The sequence below is a fragment of the Phoenix dactylifera genome, chromosome 7 (genome assembly GCF_009389715.1).
Source record: "Phoenix dactylifera cultivar Barhee BC4 chromosome 7, palm_55x_up_171113_PBpolish2nd_filt_p, whole genome shotgun sequence".
Lineage (NCBI taxonomy): Eukaryota > Viridiplantae > Streptophyta > Magnoliopsida > Arecales > Arecaceae > Phoenix > Phoenix dactylifera.
In genome coordinates, this window is record NC_052398.1 from 12,503,876 (window position 1) to 12,528,526 (window position 24,651).

A 24,651-nucleotide genomic window follows, 5' to 3' on the forward strand; every position below is an offset into this window, starting at 1 on the left:
TTGGTAAAACATGTAAGATAGGAAGATCTGGACTGTATACTGAACTATATCATTCATGACTTTCTGGTAGGCAGTAGCACTTGTGATAAACAGAGATAGTGATTCTTGGATGATGGGTTCTTGGAGCTGTGCCTGATGTGCAGTGTAGGTCTTGGCTGTCCCTGCTCCCTGCGCACCCAACTGCTCTCCTTGTTGTGTGGGCTTCTAATCTTGTCCCTGCAAAGTTAGGGGTGCTGTGAAGTGCATGGTGTGTGCAAGTCGTAGAGACCTACAGAATAATGTACCTTTAGCATGTGTCTGGTTCCTAATGTGCAAGAGGAAAATAGAATGCTTTGTTTTTATTATATTTTCTCTAATTTATTCGTCAAAAACTAAGAGGTAGCATGGCTTGACCTATAAAATCCTTCAGAAACTATAGAGCTCTTCATCGATAAAGAAGATGGAGGTAGTTATATGATATGAGTAGCTGCTTTTACCCAAAAAAAAAAGAAAAAGAAAAAGAAAAATGAAGATGGAGGTGTGATCTTATTCCTTCTGCATTTGGTGAGAAATTTTCGTGGATTGCAGCTGGTTTGTTGGATCTCTGCATCCAACATTATATTATTAATGCCCCTTTCTGAAGAATTTAAGGACAAAGGGTAACATGTATTCATCCATAATTCATGGGGCGTCCAGGTTGGCCTCCTTGGTGCATGCTGTATTTTAATAACGTCAGTTGCCCACCATGTCAGTAAGGATCTGATGATATGTAGTGCATATTCATCCAACAATTCCTTTGTGCTATCATACACAATTTTCCTTCAGAACGATACCACCTCAGGTTGATTGAAGATGCATGCTTTCATGCTATTGCAATGCTAATTGACAAGTGCTTTTGCATGGTGAGTAGAACAAGGGTGACACTTGGGGATTGCTTTTGTTCTTGTTGTAGATTCACTTGCTTCGCTCAAAGAGAGTTCATGTGTTTCTTACGTAAGCAACCTAGGTGCAAGTTTGGTTTAGCTAATGCTGATGCTTGTTTTAGCTCTGCATAGCTTATCAAATTTATAACAAAAAGGAAGAAATGCTTAGGCCTGACATAGAATAATACCTTTACTGGAAGAAGTCGAAATATCTGCAAAATCCACATGGAAGATACAGCGACATGTTGGACATGTGGTTGATTTACTTCTTTTATATTTTTTGAAAATTTGACATTTGCGAGGATTACAGCGATGCCTTAACTTCTCTTTTTTTAAAACTTTATTTTAGAGGAGGTTGAGCTGCTTTATGGGTTATTGTATAGGGATGGGGAGGAGGTTTGCTCGATGGAGTTGGTGTTGTCGTTTGACACAATCAATAAGCTAGGGTTTTGTTGGTGTGGTGGATGTAGGCTGCTATTTTCTTCAGAAGGTTAGCAGGTTGGCAGGTTGTTTTTGCTGCTGAGTTGGCATTTGACTATATTTTCAGGCTGTGAAGTGGAAAGTATCTTGGTGAGCCTTCATGAGTTGCATCTTGTAGGGTATGGGTGTGGATATTGTCTTTCATGTATATGTAGGTGGTGAATTGTGTGTGTGTGTGTGTGTGTGTGTGTGTGTGTGTGTGTGTGAGAGAGAGAGAGAGAGAGAGAGCATCCAGTATCAACAAGGAGGGTATGGGTTGAATCAAGATTTTGCATCTTGTAGGGTATGGGTGAGGCCTTTTTTGCATGGTGGCACTGGAATGTGCAATGGGTTGAATCAAGATTTTGCATGGCAGTTAATTAACTTGGTTCATGCAACAACATTAGAATCAAACCAGATTCTCAAGCTCCATTTTGATCTGGAAATGATCAACCCACCAAGCTATTCAAATTCACAAATTAAACTGAAATGCTACAATCTATCATTCAGCAAAATTAATTCGGGGAAGTGTCTTTATTTGATAAAAACCAAGTTACGTACAAGAAACCAAACATAAAATTTTAGGGAAGAAAATAATTACTCTTATAAAGTTCAGTTTATAAGCACCTTCTGTACAAATGATTCCAGTATTTACCCTGGATGATATATCACATGCGACCTTCTTCAAAAGCTATCCTGCTTTGGCTTCCTGCTCAATTCTGAATACTGCCCCCCCATCCGCTGCAAAATCTCCTCCCACAGATTTGACGAAGAACCTGCCAATGCCTCATTAATCAAATGCGAGCTACATGCAGCAACAACCCAGTAACCCAACCCAATCTCCTCCTGCAACTGATCGAACTGCCACCCAGAATACCCGACAAAGAATCTGAAATCCTGCGGTCCGAGCACCCCTTTCTTGACAAGTGCTGCAGCTTCGTTTAAGCTGTGCCGGGCACCGAAGAAAATGCCTGGGAGCACCTGCTCACAACCTTGGATCGACGAATTTCCACTTGTCTTCAGTAAGAACATGCTAGCATCTAGGGGGCCCCCGAAGTAAAGGGAGCAATCCGCGAATGTGGTTGCGAGGTCAGGATTGGATGGCTTCATATGCTTGATCTTCCTGTTGAGGGGGCGGTTGAGAATGACTCCAAATGGCCCCTCTCTGGGGTCTCTGGTTCCCAATCGGAGGAGGAGGACAACAGCTCTTTCGAAGCTGGTTAATCCATCGAGCTTCTCAGTTGCAACTAACAGACACCCAGCTTCCGGCATGGAAAGAGAGTGCGCCCAGTTTAGACCAAGCCGCTGGGATGGCTCATCTGAGGCTGTACCTTTCGCAAGAACATCAGGATCCAGCAACTGCACCTGAGTAAGCAAATAAAAGGGTTGTCTTTTCCTGAGCAATAGATATTGACACCAAGCGATACACTAGCTAAGCCGCGATACACTAGCTAAGCCGCAGCCAATGATTACTACTTACACAAGCCAAGTTGATTATGACATAGTGATTGAGATCATAAGCACTGCTAGAGTAGTTGAAATCAGAAAAGCTAAATGTACTCATCTAATGCTCTAATCCGCTTAGGTCAATGAGCAAAAGTTAAGAGGCAATTCCTGAAATAACCAGTGCTGTGAGGCACATCTAAAGACTATGTACCCAGCTCCCATTTGATTTGCTCTTCTCCTGGCTGCTGCATAGGTCAATATTTATTGACCAAGGCTGCTTATCAGGGTGTTGGTTAACAGGTCCAAAATTTCATCATTCCAATGCAACCTGGTTCACAAACTGGGGCTCATTTATGTAAGAGGAAACAGGGTTCTAGCGGCACTGACACGTGCATTAAAAGAGTTGTCCATGAGGCCAGAATATTATTCAGAGGAAAAAAAAAAATCAGAGATTTAGTTCAAGCAAAACCATAGTAACAACAGTTAGTAACTGAGGCAAGAAATGCACGAGAGGCATTGTTAACTGTGACAAGATGCATCCAAGATGACTATCCACATTCAAAAAATAAACGCATCATTACATGAAATGCCAAAAATAAGCTACACTATAAATGACTATTTAGGGGAATGATCAGCTACACTATTTTGATCAATTCACCTGCTCATCACGCACAAGTTTTGCTCTGACATCTCGCCAGTCAGACAATGTATAATGGGACTTGTGGATGGAGTCACTGGATTTTGATTCATCATGTAATGGATGAATTCCTTCAGAGCCATCCCCCTCAGGAATTGATGGATCATTGTTTCCTGCTAACGAAACAAAATCACATTTAGCACTACCGTATCAAAATCAAAAAGTAATAAAATCTCATTCCAAGCATGAATGGAATTGAATATGGAGCATATTCATGATGCAAGATAAGTTACTAGAAGATCCAGTTCCATTAAAGTAAAAAGTAGTTTAAAAACAGAAAAAAAAAGGGTGCAACTCTGGATGCTACGCTACTTATGTTTGATGATTTATAAAAGAAAATGGGATTTGAAATATTGGTTAAGTAACCAGCAAGTAAATGGATAACCGATGGACATATCAGCAGCTAGATGACTGCAAGACATCTCATTGGGTTTCCTCAAGGAGTCATGACCTAAAGGAAGCAGAGGCATACTCACCTTCTCACCTTGGAGTCTCACCATTAACAGAGAGGAATCTCAACTTCTATCTTATTCTGCCTCAAATTTGTCCATACATTCATGTGTATATAGAAACTTTGAAACCAAACCAAACTGTAATGAAAATGAAATGTTGAAGCTAAAATTCCATAGCACCACAATTCGGCATATAACGTAAAACCTTAGCAACCTTAAGCTCTAACTTTAAAATCCTTATAACAGCAGCACTTCTACTGTAAAACCAGTCCCAACTGCCCATCTTTAAAACCCAATTTGATTTCATTTCCTCTTTTCTAAACCGTAATCTGATTACCATACTTTTTCTCTTTTAAAATTCCATAGTGAACTCTGAACTCATACTTTTCATGATCTAAACCCTGTTAGCTCTCCTTTTAGAAACAGAACTAAGTTGTTGAACTCTCATCCTTTGTTGATAATCACCATCACATGCCCCTTGATATGGGGTTCCATATCAACAAGAGTTGCTTTAAAGATGATTGTTGCTGCAGCATGATGACTGTACCTTAATGCACTTTCGTTGCATCCTTAGGAGTCTTTGAAAGATCGGTCAGCTTCATTCCTTCTTCACTTTATTAGCTAGTGTTTTTAAAAGCGACAAACAAGGCACCTAGTGACCACCTGGGGCTAAATTTGGCCAGGCTGCCTAGGCCAGGCTCACTGAAACCCTACTTCTTTAAGGGTTTCTTTGCCATTTTCTTTCCTCCTCGCCATCTTCTATCCCTTTTCAAGCCTCAAATGGGACATGTGGGAGGGCAGCAAGGGCTACCAGCAACCTGGTAGCAATCAGTGTGCGGATCAACAATTATCAACATCAGCCTGCACATATGAGTAGCAGTGATGGCCCCAGTTGCCAGAACCAGTGCCAGGTGTATGTATATTTTTTTCTTTCTTCCTCAGACCCATTTACATCTTCTTCTTCTCGGATTTTTCTTCCTCTTTTTGTTCTCCTCCTACCACTTCTTCATCTAGCCATTATTTTTTTCTTCTAATTTTCCCTCTTGTTCTGCTTGCTAACCTTTGTTTTGCTTGCCTCTCCTCCTGCTTCTTGATGGTTGTGGGTTGTGGCCCTGCAGCCTCTTGGCTACTGCTTTTTGGAGCATTTTCCTCCTTAGGCAGCCGTCTAAATGCCTAGTTGCCTCCCTAGGCCATGCAGAGAGTTCACCACCTGGCCTCAGGCAGGCAGTCACACAACCTTATCCTTAGATTCTAGACTTGCACTGTTTATTTGAAGCTTAAATGTTTGATCAATAGTTTTATTAGCTTAGCTTCCTAGATTTAAAGTCTGAGTTTTTGTTGCATGTTCATATTGGGCTAGGTCACTTTCTGTTCATTGTGTCAAGTAAATTTTCATGTGTATTTCTCCTGCATCTTACCTATTTATTGGACTTTTGTCCTTGAAATGCATTGTATTGCATCATGATTGGCGAGTGCTTTACATCATTACTTTAGGTTTATCCTATGCCATTATGGTATAAGAGCTTAGGTTACGCACAAAATAGATCAATGAGAATAATAAAGGTACATAAACCCAAAGAGAGCATAATCACTTGTTTCTTTGCAATCAAGTTGATTCTTCTCTAGACTCTGTACGAGATTATAATCAAGATAACTCAAAGTTGAATTATGATAAATAGATTGTATGAATTATGACGATGGAGATTGTATTTGTACATGGTAAATAGAGCACTAAAGCACCAATCCCCGAAAACAGCCTTAATCTGCCTTCTTGCGGCCTTAATCCATCAACTATGAAATCTTATCAGGGACACTCATAGTTCCTCTCTTCTAAACCCAACTAGTCCTCTCTTATTCCTTAATCATGCCCTCTCTGAATTCAAACCTGAAAACCCTGTTGTGTTTCCTCTACAAACCAAAATAAGGAAGGGAAATAAAAACTCGTATATTATGATGCATAAGGTAGAAAGAAGTAAAATGCATATTAATTTGGTAAACAAAAAATAAACATAAATCACTATCTATATTAGCAACCTGATAGGTCCATCCTTAAGAGTGAATTAGGTCCAAAAGTGTTGTAATATTTTGGAAACTTAGATCTCGTAAAACACATTTTGTTACGATAAAATGATAAGCACATCCAAGGCACTAAAAAAACCAAATTTCTAGATTAGTTTTGGAAAACGAGAGCAACCAGGGAGACGGTGTATGTATTCAAGATCACCGAGGCAATATTGGTGGTTTATGTGATGATTCCACATGCATCCAGAAAAGGATTCAAATAACATTGTTCAGTGATCAATAACAAATTGGCTATCATGAAGCATATCTGTGGCTAATATGGAGCATTGAAAGAGAAAATGGGCAAACTCATTTATTTAAAAACATTAGACATGGAAAGTGTTGCTGGTGGTCCAAACCGAGAACGATTGACACAGCGGTGTGAACGGGGTTCCGTCTGAGTTGTCTTGGTTGGTGTTGGTTACGCTCCACCTTCCACCGGGAAACCTGCGAGCAAGCCTCGCACCACCACTGGGGTAGTGGGGGCCCTCCGACGATCAAGTCAGAGGAGATTGGAGGAGGAGGAGAGATGATAATAGCAAGCAAGAGAGTGCTCTGGAAGATATTGCTTACCCCCCCTTCTCCCCCCAGCCGCATATATACCTGGCTGGGGGGTCTCTCAGGGGGGTTTGTCATCGTGGGGCGCGATGGAGTGGCCACTGACATGGCCGTTACAGGGCGTCATGGAGCAGCGCTGGGTACGGCCATGACAGGGCGTAGTGGAGTTCCGCTTTGTACGGCTGATACAGGAGATCGTGGAGTAGGATCGGATACAGCCGTTGCAGGGAGTAGTGGAGCAGGAGGCCTCGGCGTGCCTCTGGGAAGCCGCCTGTCGTTATCAAGAGATCTCCGACTCGGGGTCGGAGTGCTGGATCAGGGGGCAGCCGACTCGAGGTCGGGCTGTGGAGCCGAAGATGTCCGACTCGGGGTCGGATTGCTGGATCAAAGAACAGCCGACTCGAGGTCGGGCTGTGGAGCCGAAGATGTCCGACTCGGGGTCGGACTGCTGGATCAAAGGGCAGCCGACTCGAGGTCGGGCTGTGGAGCCGAAGATGTCCGACTCGGGGTCGGATTGCTGGATCAAAGGACAGCCGACTCGAGGTCGGGCTGTGGAGCCGAAGATGTCCGACTCGAGGTCGGACTGCTGGATCAAAGGGCAGCCGACTCGAGGTCGGGCTGTGGAGCCGAAGATGTCCGACTCGGGGTCGGATTGCTGGATCAAAGGGCAGCCGACTCGAGGTCGGGCTGTGGAGCCGAAGATGTCCGACTCGGGGTCGGATTGCTGGATCAAAGGACAGCCGTAGTCTTCATGGGCGCGCGTGCCGGTCACGTGGAGCATGGCGGCTTAGTTCCCCCGTAACAGTAGCCCCCCACTTCCGAGCCTGGAACCAGAAGGGGAACGGGTGAAGGGAGTGATGCTTCGAGATTGCCGCCATCCCTCGGAGAGGCGCGCGCGCTTCGAGCTCCCTGCCTCCTTTATGGCGTATGGCGGTTGTTGCTGACCTGGCAGTCTGAGGATTTCGGCGGACATCCTTCCTTAATTACAGACATTTTCGAGTTTCTCCTTTGCGCTGCCGTTGTTGCCGTCGGACTGTTCGCTTGCTTCTCCTTTGACGCTCTCGGAGCCGTTCTTCCTTCTCTTCCGGTGAGTTACCCCATTCTTCTACTTAGGGCTCTCCATACTTTCTCCTTTTGTACTAGTGTACCCCAGTCGTCCCGGTCTTTCCCCCCTTCTTGTCCCCGTCCTGACCGTAGGTTTATTGGCCATTAGGAATGGGCGAAGTGAGAGCAGACCACATTAAGTCGGAGCTGGTCGCCGAAGACTTAGACAAACTCGTGGCTCGGTACCACCTTCCCGAGGCCTGCAACGTTACGCTCCCGGGGCCTGAGGAGAGGATGTCCCATCCTCCTCCAGGGAAGATCGCCATCAATGAGGGCATTCTCCAGGCCGGGTTCCGCTTTCCCCCTTCGGACTTAGTCGTGCAGGTACTCCGGGGTTTAAGAGTTGCGCCGACGCAACTGGTGCCGAACTCGTGGCGTGCCCTGACGGTCTTCCAGGTTCTCTGCCGCATGCACGAGATTCCCGCCACTCTGAATGTTTTTTGGGAGTTCTACAGCCTGAGTGGCCACCCCCAGGACAAAGGGTGGTGGTGCTTTGCGGCGCGGCGAGGGTGCGGCCTCGTCAAAGAGGCTCCTTCCTCCATTCACGGCTGGAAGGAGCGTTTCTTCTTCATCGATGTAGATCCCTCTTGGGAAATCAGGGCGACCTGGGAGACGCCGATGAAGTCCCCGATCGGCCTATCGAGACTGTCGAGGGAGGAATCCGATGGCTTGGCCGCCTTGAAGGGGTTGGTTGCCGAGGGCCAGCTCCCCCCGGTGGCCCGCCTTATTTCCGAGGATACCTTGGTGAATGTTGGTCTGAGCTCGGTCCCCACCGACCGTGAGCCCGCCACCATTTCTTTTTGACTCTTTTCTCCTCTTTCGTCTCGTTCTTTCCTTCGGTTTCTCAGCCCTCGACCATCTCGTTCTTGTTGCAGAGATTGACGACGTCATGCGGTCGGACAAGGGACCGGCTGTTGGTAGGTCGTCCCTACTGGAAGCGGTCCGGAGGAGGAAACGAGCTCCTCCGAGCGGGGCCCCGCCGGCGAAGAAGTCCCGCAAGGAGGTGCCTCCGACGCCGACCGACGAGTCCGGGCCCACCGATCAGGGAGACGCCGTGGGCACGGACCGGCAGCTGATGCTGTATCAGCCCTCCGGTGGTGAGACTGCCGCTATTCCGGAGGTATCATCCGAGCCCGCTCGAGACGGACGGGTCGGACGTGATCGGTCCCCGGCCCGGCCTTCGACTCAGCCGGCTCCTGATGATTCGAGGAGGGACGCGCCGAGGCCCCGGCCGAGCGGGGCCCTATCGATTCCTGGAGTGACCCCCGCCCCGAGCACAATCAGCAGGACTCTTCCCCAGGCGATGGATAAGGGTAAGGCTGCAGAACCACCATCCGGCTCCGGGAAGAAATCGGGGTCGGCCTTCACTACCGATGGCGCCCGAAACCTCATCGAAACAGTGCTGCTGGAGAAGGACCGTCGGCGGGTCCGGGAGTTGGGGGTCTCTGACGTCGGGGCTGCCAGCTGCGTCTGTCTCATGTCGGTGAGTGTTCTTCTGGCCGCTTTTCACCATTTATTAGCTCTGTTGTTCTCCGCCTGACGCCCTCACTTTTCCTATCTCTTAGCTCGCCCAGTACATGATTCGTCTAGAGGAGTGCTACAAGGAACAGGCGGGGCTTCTGGCGAAGGCCGAGGACCGACTGAAAGCAGTGGAAGAGGGAGGCCAGGCTGTGGCGGGCAGGACGACCGGGGACCTCGAGGCGAGGCTCCGGGAGGCCGAAGAGCGGGCACTCGGCTTCGCAGCCCTCGAGAAGCAACTGTTGGAAGCTCGGGAGCAACTCAAAGTCGCCTCGGGCCTCGAAAGAAGGGTTAAGAAGGCGGAGGAACGAGCTGAAAAGCAGTCCCGGAAGGTCGCGGACTATCGAGAGAGGTGGGAGAAGGCTCAGCGGTCTGCCGACAGCGCCCGCAACCGAACCCGGTCTCTTGAAGCCAAACTGGGCGAATTGTAGTCAGCCTTGGAGAGGTCCCGCGCGAACGACCAAGAGCTCCGTTCGCGCCTGGAGGAAGCTGAGGCCGCTCGCACTGCTGCCGAGGCGAAGCATAAGGAGGCTCAGGCTAATCTGCTGAGGGTCTCCTCCGAGGCTGAAGACCGGATTGTGGCGAAGGTCTTGGAGGCTAAGGCTCAGATTACGGAGCGAGCAGAGGCGGCGCTGGCCGAGAAGAGTGCGGAGATCGGGCGCCAGGCGGTACAGGCTTATCGTCAGTCCGCCGAGTTCACCCGTGATATGTCGGAGGCGGTACGGGCCTATCGTCAGTCTGACGAGTTCGTCCGTGACGCGTCGGACGCGGGGTCCGAATCCTTCATCTTAGGCTTCGAGGAGGGCCTGGCAAGGGTGTCGGCTAAGTACCCCGAAGTTGACCTGAGTGGGATTTCCCTTCTCGACTCCTCTCCGGCGCCATCGCCTGCTGATTCTCCTACCGCCTCCCTACCCCCTGCGGACGAGCCCGACGTTCCCGACCCGGGGGTTCCTCCAAGCTGACCTCTTGTACCTTTCGTTGTCCTCTTTTTTTGTATGTCGGCGTTTTGCCAAATTGTATGGGCCTTGGCCCTGAAACAATGAAAATTAATACAAGTCGAATGTTTCTTCATCTCGCTTTCGTCCTCCTCTTTTTTTCTTTTTAACTCTTGGCAGCGTCTTGCCGACTTCTGACTCTCGAAGTTCTTGGCAGGAAATTCTTCTCGTTGGTCGGCCAAGGCTGGCGCAAGCCGAGGCGACCGGTCGGGGCTTCAGGCTAGTCTGGTCCCGGGATGGTCATCGGGTTAGCCTGGCATCCGAGGGCCAAGCCTCGGGAGATTCCGCTTGTTGGTCGGCCAAGGCTGGCGCAAGCCGAGGCGACCGGTCGGGGCTTCAGGCTAGTCTGCTCCCGGGATGATCATCGGGTTAGCCTGGCATCCGAGGGCCGAGCCTCGGGAGATTCCGCTCGTTGGTCGGCCAAGGCTGGCGCAAGCCAAGGCGACCGGTCGGGGCTTCAGGCTAGTCTGCTCCCGGGATGATCATCGGGTTAGCCTGGCATCCGAGGGCCGAGCCTCGGGAGATTCCGCTCGTTGGTCGGCCAAGGCTGGCGCAAGCCGAGGCGACCGGTCGGGGCTTCAGGCTAGTCTGCTCCCGGGATGATCATCGGGTTAGCCTGGCATCCGAGGGCCGAGCCTCGGGAGATTCCGCTCGTTGGTCGGCCAAGGCTGGCGCAAGCCAAGGCGACCGGTCGGGGCTTCAGGCTAGTCTGCTCCCGGGATGATCATCGGGTTAGCCTGGCATCCGAGGGCCGAGCCTCGGGAAATTCCGCTCGTTGGTCGGCCAAGGCTGGCGCAAGCCAAGGCGACCGGTCGGGGCTTCAGGCTAGTCTGCTCCCGGGATGATCATCGGGTTAGCCTGGCATCCGAGGGCCGAGCCTCGGGAAATTCCGCTCGTTGGTCGGCCAAGGCTGGCGCAAGCCGAGGCGACCGGTCGGGGCTTCAGGCTAGTCTGCTCCCGGGATGATCATCGGGTTAGCCTGGCATCCGAGGGCCGAGCCTCGGGAAATTCCGCTCGTTGGCCATGCGCCTGTCGCTTGCAGCCCGACGGGGTTTCTCCGTGGCCAGCTGCGATCGTGTTTCTCCTCTTCTCCAAGCGTTGCCTGGGGAACACCAGAAGGGCATTAAACGCTAATTGATGCGTTACCTGGGAAATCGGATCGCCAGTTGCTGCTTGCGAGGAGTGTCAGTTAAGCGGCCGCGATGCGCGCGTTCTTCGAGGCGGATACGGCCCGGGCGCGAGCGGAGATATGTGGACCTAGGGGTACGTGCCACCCGGAGTGTCCTGCACAAAGAATGCGATTAAGGAGAATGACGCTTAGGAAATCGCGGGAAGATACGCCTCGAGAGCCAGAACGGCTCCGGATTCAATGCGTCCGCATTTATGGGAGCCACCCGCATCGGAACGACCGGAGGGCTGCAGTTTGGCTATAAATATAGGTGCAGGTGCGATGGAGCCTGCCAAGCCGGAGCTGTTCAGGTTGCCATGGATCGTGGGCCTCCTCTCCGGCGCATGGTTGAGAGACCCCTGCCGAAGGAATGGGAGGCGCGCCCTTCGCGACTTCCGCCAACTAGCCGTTTCATCTGGGATCAACAAGGAGGTTCTCCCCGGCGGAACTCCGCTCTAGGCGTTTCATCCGGGATCACGTCTCCCCTCCTTGAAGTTCGGCCTCCCGATTGAGCTCCGCACCAGGTGCTTGATCCGGGACCGCGCCTCCATATGCTCTTCCCCCTTGTATTCCTTCTCTCCCTTAACACTGGGGAGGACCGGAATATCCCTTGGAGGTGGCGTTCCCCTGGAGGCAGCGGGAGCTTCGTCTGCGGCGGCTCCTCGTCCTCTTCGTGGGGCGTGGATGGCGCATCCGGTTGGAGGCAGTGTGGACTTCTCCTTCGTCCACTTCTTCTTCATCCGCGCCGGCTCTTCGTCTCTTTCGTGAGACGCCGATGGCGCCTCCGGTTGGAAGCACCCACTTCCGACGGAATTGCAACCGCTTCAGACGGAGGTTTCGGGATCCCAGATCTTCAGCTCCTCGGAGTCTCCACCTCTTCTTTACTTTCTTTACCCCCTAATTCCCCTCTGGGAATTCCTTGTAATCACACGAGCACGCCGTTGTAACCAGAAATTATTGAAATGCAAAGTGTTATACATTTTTGAACTGTCTTTCTGGCATCGTCGTTCTACTGGTAATACATCCGCATGTTAGCGGAATTCCAGCTCCTTAGAATTTCTCGACCATCTAGGGCCTCCAACTGGTAGGAGCCAGGTCGGTTTACCCAGCGAACCTTATACGGGCCTTCCCAATTTGGCGCTAGCTTCCCACCTTCCGTGGGTTGAGATGCTTTAGCTCGCCTTAGCACCAGATCTCCGATTCTGAAAAGCTTCGGTCGGACTTTGGAGTTGTAATATCGGGCCACCCTCCGCTGATACATCGCCATCCGAACCTGCGCCATTTTCCTTGCTTCTTCCAAGAGATCCAGGTTCCCTCAGAGTTGCTCCGTGTTGGCCTCGGGTCGGTGTGCGGCCACCCGAGGTGAGGGAAGTCCGAGCTCTACGGGGACAACGGCTTCCGTGCCATAGGTTAGGCTGAAAGGTGTCTCCCCGGTAGGGGTCCGATGCGTGGTCCGATACGCCCAGAGGACATTCTCGAGTTCCTCGACCCAAGCTTGCCTCGTCCGACCGATTCGCGCTTTGATACCTTGGAGGATTGTCCGATTTGTGACCTCGGCCTCGCCGTTGGTTTGGGGATGCGACACAGATGTGAACCGATGCTCGATCCCGAACTCCTCGCAGAAGTCACGGAAATGCTTGTTGTCGAACTGTCGGCCATTATCCGAGATGAGGACCCGAGGTACCCCAAATCGGACAATGATGTTCTTCTTCACGAACTTCCGGACTTGTGCCTCCGTGATAGTGGCCAGTGGCTCCGCCTCCACCCACTTGGTGAAGTAGTCGATTGCAACGATCAAAAATTTCCGCTGAGCTGAAGCAACGGAGAATGGTCCAAGGATATCCATTCCCCACTGGGCGAAGGGCCAGGGTGCCGTGATTGGTGCCAAGGGGACAGAAGGGACTCTCTGGACGTTGGCGTGGCGCTGGCAGGCGTCGCATTTCCGCACATGATCCTTTGAGTCCTCCAACAAGGTAGGCCAATAATAGCCTTGCCTCATGATCTTATGCGCCAAGGACCTAGCCCCCAGGTGCGATCCGCAGATGCCTTCGTGGACTTCGCTGAGGGCGTAGGCCGCTTCCGAGGGGCGGAGGCACCTTAAGAGGGGGGCGGTGAACGAGGTCCGATACAGCCTCCCTTCATAGAGTACGTAGTGGGCGGACTTCATGACGAGTCGCCGAGCTTGATCTTCGTCCTCTGGGAGGATCCCTTCGGCGAGGTAGGCGATGAGCGGGTCCATCCAAGATGGCTCCGGATCAATCGCCATCACCGCTCCGGCCTCGCCGATGCTCGGGGCATCCAGGGTCTCCAGGTGGATCGCCCTCGACAAGTTGTGCGCGTCTGCGCCCACCAAGCGGGACAGCCTGTCGGCCCTGGCATTTTCGCTTCTTGGGACCTGCTGAATGTCAACACTGCCGAGGTCGGAAATGAGTGCTTGCACCTTCCAGACATAGCTCTGCATGGTCGGGCTCCGAGCCTCGAACTCCCCTCGGACCTGCTCGACCACCAGCTGGGAGTCGGTGAAGACCTTCAAACGCCGGACGCCGAGCTCCTTGGTGAGTTTGAGTCCTGTGACTAGGGCCTCGTACTCCGCCTCGTTGTTGGTCACTGGAAATCCGAACCTCAAGGCATACTCGGCTATCACTCCATCGGGACTGGTAAGGACCAGCCCGGCCCCTCCACCTTCAGGGTTCGACGACCCATCAATGTGAAGCGTCCAGATTGGAAGGTCGAGGCTGGGTGTTTCCGGCGGCCTAGGTTCCGCCTCCTGCACAGTGCACTCAGCGAGGAAGTCCGCGAGCACCTGGGCCTTGATGGCGGGTCGGGGCTGGTAGCGGATGTCGAACTCACCAAGTTCTACTGCCCACTTCACCAGCCGTCCCGCATTCTCAGGATTGCTGAGGATCTGCCGCAGTGGTTGATCGGTCAAGAGGGTGACAGGATGAGCCTGGAAATAGGGGCGAAGCCTCCTGGCCGCGGTGAGCAGCGCGAAGGCGATCTTTTCCGCCTTCGTATACCGCGTCTCGGCATCCCGTAGGACCCGGCTGATGTAGTACACAGGCTTCTGGAGCTTTGCCTCTTCCCGAACCAGTACTGCGCTGACTGCGGTTGGGGAGACCGCCAGATAGAGGTAGAGCATCTCCCCCTCTTGCGGCTTGGACAGCAGGGGAGGAGACGCCAAGTACTCATTGAGTTGGTCGAATGCCACTTGACATTCGGCCGTCCAAAGGAAGTCTTTCGGGCGCTTCAACACCTTGAAGAACGGTTGGCAGCGTTCGGCCGATTTTGCCACAAATCGTCCGAGCGCGGCGACCCTTCCAGCGAGCTCCTGAACCTCCTTCACTTTGGTCGGAGGGGACATATCTTGGATGGCCTTGATTTTGTCCGGGTTGGCCTCGATCCCCCGCTGGTTGACAATGAAACCGAGGAACCTCCCGGCCGAAGCACCAAAGGCGCACTTCGCTGAGTTCAGCTTCATGCGAAACTTTCGCAAGGTGGCGAAAGTCTCCTCCAGATCCGCAATGTGCTGGTCTGCATGGCGACTCTTCACCAGCATATCGTCCACGTACACCTCCATGTTCCGGCCAATCTGCTCCTTGAAGATTTTATTGACGAGGCGCTGGTAAGTGGCGCCAGCATTCTTCAGACCAAAGGGCATTACCTTGTAACAGTACAGCCCCCGGTCTGTTATAAAGGCAGTTTTCTCCTCGTCCTGTGGAACCATCATTATTTGGTTGTAGCCGGAGAAGGCGTCCATGAAAGACAGCAGCTGATATCCGGAAGTCGCGTCGACCAGTTGGTCTATCCGTGGAAGCGGAAAGCTATCTTTGGGGCACGCCTTGTTCAGGTCGGTGTAGTCGACGCACATCCTCCACTTCCCGCTCGCCTTCCGGACAAGTACGACGTTTGCCAGCCACTCGGGGTAGCTCACCTCCCTTATGAAACCTGCATCCAAGAGTTTGTCTACCTCCTGGTCGACCACCCGGATCCGATCCGGGGCACAGTGTCTCTTCTTCTGCTTTACTGGTCGGTGGGTCGGGTCGACGTTGAGAGCGTGAGAAACGACCTCCGGGTCGATCCCAGGTACATCGGCCGCCGACCAGGCAAATACATCAGCATTGGCTCGGAGGAATTCCACTAACCTGAGCCGAGCTTCCGAGTCGAGGTTGGCACCGACCCGGACCGTACGGTCCGGGCGACCCTCTTCAAGGGGAACTTCGATCACACCCTCGGCCGGCTCCCCGTGCCGCAAAGCCACCTCGTCTCTGGCGTCAAGGGACTCGACGCTTAGGGCCTCCACGGGCTTCTTCCCTTTGAGAGTAGCTAGGAAACATTGCCGTGCGGTCGGTTGGTCACCTCGGACCTCTCCAATCCCGGCCGCCGTGGGGAACCGCATTAGCAAATGGTATGTAGAGACTACCGCGCGAAGGGCGTTCAGTCCGGGTCGTCCGAGGATAGCGTTGTAGGCCGAGGGAACACGGACGACCAAGAACCCGAGCCGCACCGTGGCTTCTGCGGGTGCAACGCCCGCAGTCACAGGCAGCTCAATGACACCTTCGGCCGAGATAGCGTCTCCAGTGAATCCTATGAGGGGGGTGGATGTTTTGTGCAACACTTGTCGGGACAAGCTCATCTTTTGGAAGGCCTCGTAAAACAAAATATCAGCTGAGCTTCCACTATCCACAAGAACACGCCTTACATCATAGTTCGCCATAGTGAGGGAGATCACCATGGCATCATCATGGGGGGTCTGAACCCCCTTTACATCCTCATCACAAAAAGTGATTACATTTCCGACCCACTGCCTCTTCGCGACGGCCACCCCTGATGCTTCCACCGAGCCCCCTGCGTTCCTCACGGGCCGAGAGCAGCCCCCAGTGATGGTGTGGATCACGCCCGCGACGGGTCGATTCTGCTTCCGAGGCTCCTGAGGGGCCGGGTCGGCCGGACGCGAGTCTGCGGGGGGACGTCGGTCGTTTACATATCGACCGAGACGCCCTCGGCGGATGAGAGCCTCGATCTCGTCCCGAAGCTGGAAGCAGTCTTCGGTGTCGTGGCCGTGGTCTCGGTGGTACTCACAGTACGCCCGAGAGGGCCTCCTCCCAGGGATTTTCTTCATCTGCCTCGGGACCGGGAGGTTCTCCCGCCCCTTGACCTCCATAAGGATCTGGGCCCGGGGGGCCAGGAGTGGGGTGTACCGGTTGAAGCGTCGGTGCGGAGAACGAGGGCGTGGGGCGCCGTGGTTCCTCGCCGGTGACGGGCTTCTGCGCCGACATTGAGGCGTCGGGCTCCTCCTCTGGGGTGCCTCTTTTCGCCTTTTCTTCCCGAGCTTTAGAGGGGCCTCGGCGGCCTCCTTGTTCCGGTGGGCGGCTGCCTCCTCGGCGTCTGCATACTGGTTCGCCCGGGACAACAGCTCCGGGAAGCTCCGCGGCAGGCGTTTGTCCAGGGAGAAGGTGAGTCTGCCCTTCCGGAAGCCACGCTTCAGGGCTGAGAGAGCCACCTCCTGGCTCAGGTTCCGGACCTCCAATGTAGCCTTGTTGAAGCGGGTAAGGTAATCCCGCAGGCTTTCTCCCTCGTTTTGCCGGACATCAAAGAGGGAGTCGGAAACCAATCGCCGCCGGCTACTGACGGCGAAATGGCTGATGAAGAGGCGAGTGAACTGGTCAAAGGACCGGATAGAGTCAGCCTCCAGGCCGGCGAACCACGCCCTGGCTGGGCCACGGAGGGTCGCCGGGAAGGCCTTGCAGAGGAGAGGATCTGATGCTCCATGGAGGAGCATAAGAGTCCTGAAACTCTCCACGTGATCCCGCGGGTCCGCCGCCCCGTCATAGGGCTCGATCGCCGGCATTTTGAATCCCGGCGGATTTGGGGTCCGCAGGATCCTCGAGGCAAGCGCCGGTTGGGAGGAGATCTCCAAGTCGGCGAAGGGATCTTTGGAGTGGCCCTTCAGGACCTGGAGTTGTCTGTGGAGATCGTCCACCCGCCGGTCCAGGGAGCACGACCGGTGGGTGGGAGACAAGGAGCGGCGCGAGGGGGACCGACTGGAGTGCGGGCCCCTCGAGGACTGGGGGGTCTGAGAACGCGCCCGGGTCCGCCTCTCGTACCCCGCGCAGCTTCGATGAGAAGGTCCTGGCAGAATGGACCGTGCTCGAGAACCTTCCTCGCGCCGGCGCTCCTCCCCATGGGAGAGGAAGGAGCGCGGGTTGAGGAAGACAGGTGAGCGCTCAGGGGGCAGCGGCTCCTGGGCCCGCTGTGGCGCTCGAGACATCACACCCTGCAGGTTCTGCACTGCCTCCGCGAGGGTGCGAACCTGCTGGGCTAACTGGTCGAACTGAGCGGCTTCGACCATCTGAATGGGGGGTGGAATGGTGGAGTGTTGCTGAGAATGTGTTGGAGACGCAGCGGCCTCCCGGTCGGAGGCGCGAGAGGCCCCGCGACCGGAGGCATTGGAAGCTCCACGACCACCTCGCCGTGCCATTACGATCGCTCTGAGATTCGGTGCCCTTCCTCTAGCGCCAACTGTTGCTGGTGGTCCAAACCGAGAACGATTGACACAGCGGTGTGAACGGGGTTCCGTCTGAGTTGTCTTGGTTGGTGTTGGTTACGCTCCACCTTCCACCGGGAAACCTGCGAGCAAGCCTCGCACCACCACTGGGGTAGTGGGGGCCCTCCGACGATCAAGTCAGAGGAGATTGGAGGAGGAGGAGAGATGATAATAGCAAGCAAGAGAGTGCTCTGGAAGATATTGCTTACCCCCCCTTCTCCCCCCAGCCGCATATATACCTGGCTGGGGGGTCTCTCAGGGGGGTTTGTCATCGTGGGGCGCGATGGAGTGGCCACTGACATGGCCGTTACAGGGCGTCGTGGAGCAGCGCTGGGTACGGCCATGACAGGGCGTAGTGGAGTTCCGCTTTGTACGGCTGATACAGGAGATCGTGGAGCAGGATCGGATACAGCCGTTGCAGGGAGTAGTGGAGCAGGAGGCCTCGGCGTGCCTCTGGGAAGCCGCCTGTCGTTATCAAGAGATCTCCGACTCGGGGTCGGAGTGCTGGATCAGGGGGCAGCCGACTCGAGGTCGGGCTGTGGAGCCGAAGATGTCCGACTCGGGGTCGGATTGCTGGATCAAAGGACAGCCGACTCGAGGTCGGGCTGTGGAGCCGAAGATGTCCGACTCGGGGTCGGACTGCTGGATCAAAGGGCAGCCGACTCGAGGTCGGGCTGTGGAGCCGAAGATGTCCGACTCGGGGTCGGATTGCTGGATCAAAGGACAGCCGACTCGAGGTCGGGCTGTGGAGCCGAAGATGTCCGACTCGGGGTCGGACTGCTGGATCAAAGGGCAGCCGACTCGAGGTCGGGCTGTGGAGCCGAAGATGTCCGACTCGGGGTCGGATTGCTGGATCAAAGGACAGCCGACTCGAGGTCGGGCTGTGGAGCCGAAGATGTCCGACTCGGGGTCGGATTGCTGGATCAAAGGACAGCCGTAGTCTTCATGGGCGCGCGTGCCGGTCACGTGGAGCATGGCGGCTTAGTTCCCCCGTAACAGAAAGTATAAAATGGATTAACCTAGATTATAGGTTAATCAAGGCATTTCAATTAAACCTGCTTATTATTTGATGCTCAAGATATTGGCATATAATGATAATCCTCATCCTACAATTTTTAAAATTAAGATGAAAGAGAAAGGAAAGGGAACAAAAATAAATAACTTACCCCTTTGGGCAGTCAATTGTTATTATAGTAAGATAATCATTCCTTTTAGAAGTTTAGAGCTGGTTAAAGATCTTGTTTTCAACCTTTTTCCATTGTCTTTTAAAAAAAGTGTCGCGGTGCACAAGCCCCCACCATGGTGGGGTCTAGGGAGGATCAGATATATGCAGCCTTACCTCCTCATATAGAGAGATTGTCTCTGTGTTTTGAACTTGTGACACCTAAGTCACAATGGAGTAATGTTACCATTGCAACAAAGCCCACCCTTAAATATTATTTCTTTTAAACATATGAAAAATAAATAGGAGCCTAATTTGATGAGAACCTATCTTTTCGAACAAGAAACTAAAGTCAAACAATCTCTAAGAGGCGTTGAGTCATAACTTACAATTTAAGAAAAGAAACAATCCATATTCAGTTATAATCAGATTCTAAGCCTAGTCCAGTCATCAGATTCTTGATCTGACTTACCAAACTCAAGAGCATGTGCAAGATCTGATTCAGGTGTGAGAGCAGGGAAGCAGAGGGCTAAAGATTTCAAGCAAGGAGTCACCTAGGAAAGAGGTGCTGGAGTGAGATTTCAAAAAGTTTTTGAAGCAGTAATCTATGTAGAAGATTCTGGCAAGAAAACTTTAATTAACCATGATGAGCATAATGGCAATTTTGATTCAACTTACAGAACAAAAATCTTGGGTCTTGAATTGAGTTTTTAACAAACTGCTTATATGCCCAAAATGTACTCAGAAGTTATGCCTCTCCAAAGATGTTGACTCAGTCACCCTCCTATACCATATTTAGCACCTCCAAGAGACCTAAAATAAAAGAAGTAACAGCTTTCTGTGACAGACAATAACTGACATAGGACATAAAATCTAATTCTTTTGACCTAACTTTGCTTTGTAACTTCTTGGGAGGAATATCATAATCTTGGGTTATTGGTTATCCAAAAATTGCAAGCTTCCCTCTTGCAACAGAATCATCAAATTGTCATGTTCAGTTCTCACCACCATCCATTTGCTGCCTAGGGTCCAAAAATCAATATTAGTCTCTTGGTAGTTGGGTTCCATTGAGCTAGACAGCTCAACCCAGTGGGGACAGATCCATCTCAGCACTTTGGCCAAGCAGTTCCCCAATCCACAAACTGTGCCCAAATTTGCTGCCTGAAAAATCAATGTGGTGCTATGAGTTTCTTTTTCTACAAAACCAACACCTTACTTCCTGGTAATCTATAAATCAACACGCAGTCTATAGTATGTTTCTAAAATCAACAGAACAACCACCTTCAGTACTTTCTGGTGTCAATCCAGTTTTCAATGACATCCAAACTTACTTCCTCAAATCTGACATCTGATTTCATATTCAAAGGGAAAAACTAAAAATGGTTGATTGAGGCAAATGCATGCTGATCAAGCCTAACAAGAAAAACCTGTCATACCCAAGGTAAATATTGACGATCTCTAACAAGCATACACACAATTTTGTACGTGTCATTGGGAAAGATATAACTGTTTAAGAAGGGATAATTTTCATTCAAATCCTGCTGTCGACAATTGTCAGAAGTAATCAAACAGTACTTTCATAAGGTTACAGCTGGAGAAGATCAGATTATTAAAATACAAGAAACTATCAAACTCTAACCCGTTGTGGAAGCCAAACTATTTGTCAAACCATCTTACCAGAATGCAACAGAAGCTGTGAATCCATGTCTGGACTGGAAAAGAAACGAAAACTATATACCCAACATTCGAATTTTTCCTTTTTTTAATAATTCTTTTTTTCCGTTTGGTAATCTGAGAAACCAATGAACTTAATTTAACCACCGAAAACCAAAGAAAAAAAGAAAAAAAAACTAGAAAGATGCTTCTTTTTTATATATAAATACATCCTAAACAAAACCCAGCCATAACCTTTTCCACCAGATTACAACCAGAAAACACCACCCGTCTCAAAAAAACCTGTAAAAACCAATAATTCCAAATCAAATTCGAGAAGCACACAACAGAATACAAAAGGGAAGACCTTTACCGGAAGAGGAGGAACTATTATGGTCCTTCTTCTTGCCCGAGGCCCTCACCACAAAAGACCGGTTCCCGAAGGAAGACAACCTCACGGCCCCCCTCGCCGAAACCCTAATCTCGAACCCTCCGCCGAAGACGGGTGCCTCCTCCTCCCCGACAAGGAGCCTACATCCGGCGATCTGTCTCACGGACACCAGCCCCTTCTCCAGCTTCTTCCTCGCCGCCCCCAAGACGAGCCCTCCGCCCTTGGTATTGAGAGCCAAGATGTCCATAGACGCGCTATTGATCTCGGAATTCTTCTCTTCTCTAGGCTTTTATTCTCGAATTTTGGCTTCAATTGTTCTTTATTGGGGCGGGGGAATTTTGGATGAGGATGGAAACAGAGAGAGAGTTTTGTTTCTGATGGGAAGAGGTAACGGGAGAAGCGACCAGAGAGCAACAGGCCGAAGTGGGGGAGGAAACAGTGGAAGTATGGTCACAGTCGGTGATGGTAAGCGTACTTTTGACTTGGTATAATAAGTTTAGCGGGGTCGGATTTACGTGCGTGATCCAACTAGGAGTCCAGCAGTTCCAGGACGGCCGTTGCAACGGTTTCGAGGACGCTCTCAACCCAATTAGTGGTTTTTTCTTTTTACTGAAAAAACAAACACCACCCGAATCAAATATTCTCCTAGCGGAATGGAGACCCAGTAGAGGCTGCTATGCGGGGATGGGCTTGTCCGTTCCTCCCTCCTTCCCCTATTTTTTTAGCAAAAAAAAAACAAACAAACACCACCGAATTAGTGTTGGCCACGCTTGATCTATCGAGTGAGGCCCAGTCTTGCTTTTGGTATAAAAAAACACCTTTAGGAAATATTTGGCAAAGGGTGATCATCTAAAGATCAAAAATAATGCAGGTTCAAGTGATGGGATTATTGTATTTAGTTGCACCATAGTAATCCTATATAGCAGTAATCCCAAATCACTCCATCCATCAAATCATCGCTCAACCTAGTGATAAAATATCAATCCTTAGTGTCCTTAATTATATATTGTTATATTACTATTCAATAATAATTTTAAATTATAATAGAAATATATTATTATACATTATATTCAGATAATGATAGTATTTAATATATTACTTCTATTTACCTTATTTTTCTAATTAAAATAATTATTAGTATTAAAAATAATATATTATAGGTATAAATAAAAATATTAATTCTATAATAACAATTAATATAACTCTATACGATTAATAATTTATATAACTAATAAATATATATTTATGGAATATATTAATAATTAATATGTAAATAGATGTATTAATACTTTATTATAATATATTTATATGATTAATAAATATATTTTTATAGAATATATTAAAGGTAATTTTGGTATTATATAGTGAGTGATTATGGATCCCTTGAAATACCAAACATGTTACTCGTGGATATCTGAAAATCTTTAATAACTGAAGTATAGCATGCTAAACGTGGTGATCTTATATCATTGAGAATCAAATTACTCGGGACAAGGATCACTGGTGATCTAAGATTACCTCGGTGGCCCCATTTGGATCACCAAATGCCACCTTAGAGGCATTTGGTATCGGATGATCATCCTAAGATCGAGAGTGATATAGATGGAGGTGATAAAATCACCGTATTTCGTTGCACTATACTGATCCTATGTAGCAGTGATCCTAAATCACTTTTTCTCTCAAATCACCATCCTACCCAATTATGGAATACCTATCCTTGAGGTCGGAAATCAAAAATCATCCCCATGGCAATGATCTTGGGCTAAAATTTGAGAATAAAAATATCCCTCAACAAAAAAATTGATATATTAATATACAATTAATATATTATATTAATATTATATATATGATATTATATATATATTATTTATGATATATTATATTATATTATATTATTAATCATATTATTATCATATTATTATTCCATTATAATTTTAAATTAACGTAGAAATATATTATTGTAGTTTATATTTATATAGTGAAATTATTTAATATATTACTTCGATTTACGTTATTTCTCTAATCAAAATAAATATTATTATTAAAAAACATATATTATAAGTATAAATAAAAATATTAATTCTATAATAACAATTAATATATTTTTAGACGATTAATAGTTTATAAGATTGATAAATATAATTTTATAGAATATATTAATAATTAATATATTAATAAATATATTAATATTTTAATATACTATATTTATATGATTAATAAATATATTTTTATGGAATATATTAGGCGTACATTTGGATTCCCATGGAATATACCAAACAGATTACTTATAAGGCTGCAAATGGGTCGGGTTGACCCGTGACCCGACCCGGCCTGACCCGCTTAGATTCGATCTGACCTGGATTAAAGGGCCCATGGGGCCTAGTCGGGTTCTAAATTTGGACATGTTCTATTTTTCAGGTCAGGTCTGGATTTACTTGACCCAACCCATTTGAATGGGGTCGTCTTTCTTCTTTCTCGTCGAGAGGAATCGTTATTTCGCACTAGGAGGATCGGAGGACCGTTCGATGGACTTTGGTGGAGGATTTAATCAAATTTGAGTCCGTCGCAGGGAATGTTTGGGCGATCAGAGGGATATCGAACCCGCTGGAGAGGCAGAATGGGATCAGAGGTTCGAGGTTCGGTGGGGGGATTTGGTGCTTCTTGATATACAAGTCACCTGCGACAACAAATCGATCCACCGGAGGAAGAGGAGGTGGCGGCGGGGAAGGGAGCGATGAAAGGGCAGAACAAGTCGTGCAGCTCGTCAATGGACGGAATAGTGATTGCTCGACTGCAGGATCGGGATTAGACGGGAGGAGTCCAGGGAGATGGTGGTGCAGAGCAAGTATAAAGAGTCACTGGAGACCATGGGCGTGCTGGAGGAGTCGCTTCCGATCAGGTACTGCAGCTTTTTTTGAGATCCTTCGCCTCTTTTTCTTTTTTCCAGTTGAAAGTTTAGATTTTTTTTTTCTTTTTACTTTTGTTTAGTGATTTTTTTTTATTTTTTGATTAGGGTGGCAATTTCTCGAAACATACTAGAGATATGTGACGAAAAGCAGTTTTAAAAGAATTATCCAAAAAACAAGATAAATTTTGTAGTCTTTGCAACACTTGAGGATGGTTATGGTCTTGATTCTTTGTTACTACGTCTCTGTGCCGAATTTATTCGGGTCTAGGTATATTTTGTAAAGTTGAATGGGGTCTAGGCTCGATCCGAACCAGATCTGAAGTTTTTTGGGTTGGGACCGAGTGATATATGGACCTGACCCGATCCGAATGACCTGTTGGGTTACAAATTGTAGTCATGGATCTAAAAGAAAGAACCACTAATGATCTAAGATCACCTTGGTGATCCCAATTGGGTCACTAAATGCCACCTCTTGGGGTTCATAGTGTAAAGCATTAATTATGAAATTTACTATTTCTTTTTTACGGTGCTTGGTTGGAGCATGAAACCTGGATTCAAACTTTAGGCCAGCTAAGCACTATTTACAAAATAATCATACACTTAGAGTTGGGTATAACTATCTCATGCCCTTTT

General features: G+C 49.5%; 1 protein-coding gene across 2 annotated transcripts; it reads right to left on the reverse strand.

Moving 5' to 3' along the window:
• Positions 1 to 1,866: 1,866 nt before the first annotated feature.
• On the reverse strand, positions 1,867 to 21,565 carry LOC103696372. 2 transcript variants are annotated; one of them, XM_008777976.4, is made up of 3 exons: positions 21,093 to 21,565; positions 3,466 to 3,617; positions 1,867 to 2,726 (listed from the first exon to the last, which is right to left on the reverse strand). In XM_008777976.4, the coding sequence occupies exons 1-3, from the start codon at positions 21,355 to 21,357 to the stop codon at positions 2,046 to 2,048; spliced, it is 1,098 nt and encodes a 365-aa protein (XP_008776198.2). In that variant the 5' UTR covers positions 21,358 to 21,565; the 3' UTR covers positions 1,867 to 2,045. The 2 variants fall into 2 exon arrangements, with proteins under 2 accessions (XP_008776198.2, XP_008776197.2); XM_008777975.4 differs by having other exon boundaries at positions 3,466 to 3,620.
• Positions 21,566 to 24,651: the final 3,086 nt, after the last annotated feature.

What these genes read in the sequence shown, in the direction of transcription:
- LOC103696372 (XM_008777975.4), bottom strand. Translation starts at nt 21,357, where the DNA reads ATGGACATCTTGGCTCTCAATACCAAGGGCGGAGGGCTCGTCTTGGGG. An exon ending in TAATAGTTCCTCCTCTTCCG is followed by an intron (nt 3,621 to 21,092) that starts GTAAAGGTCTTC and finishes TTGTTTCGTTAG; the next exon opens with CAGGAAACAATGATCCATCA. An exon ending in AACTTGTGCGTGATGAGCAG is followed by an intron (nt 2,727 to 3,465) that starts GTGAATTGATCA and finishes TTGCTTACTCAG; the next exon opens with GTGCAGTTGCTGGATCCTGA.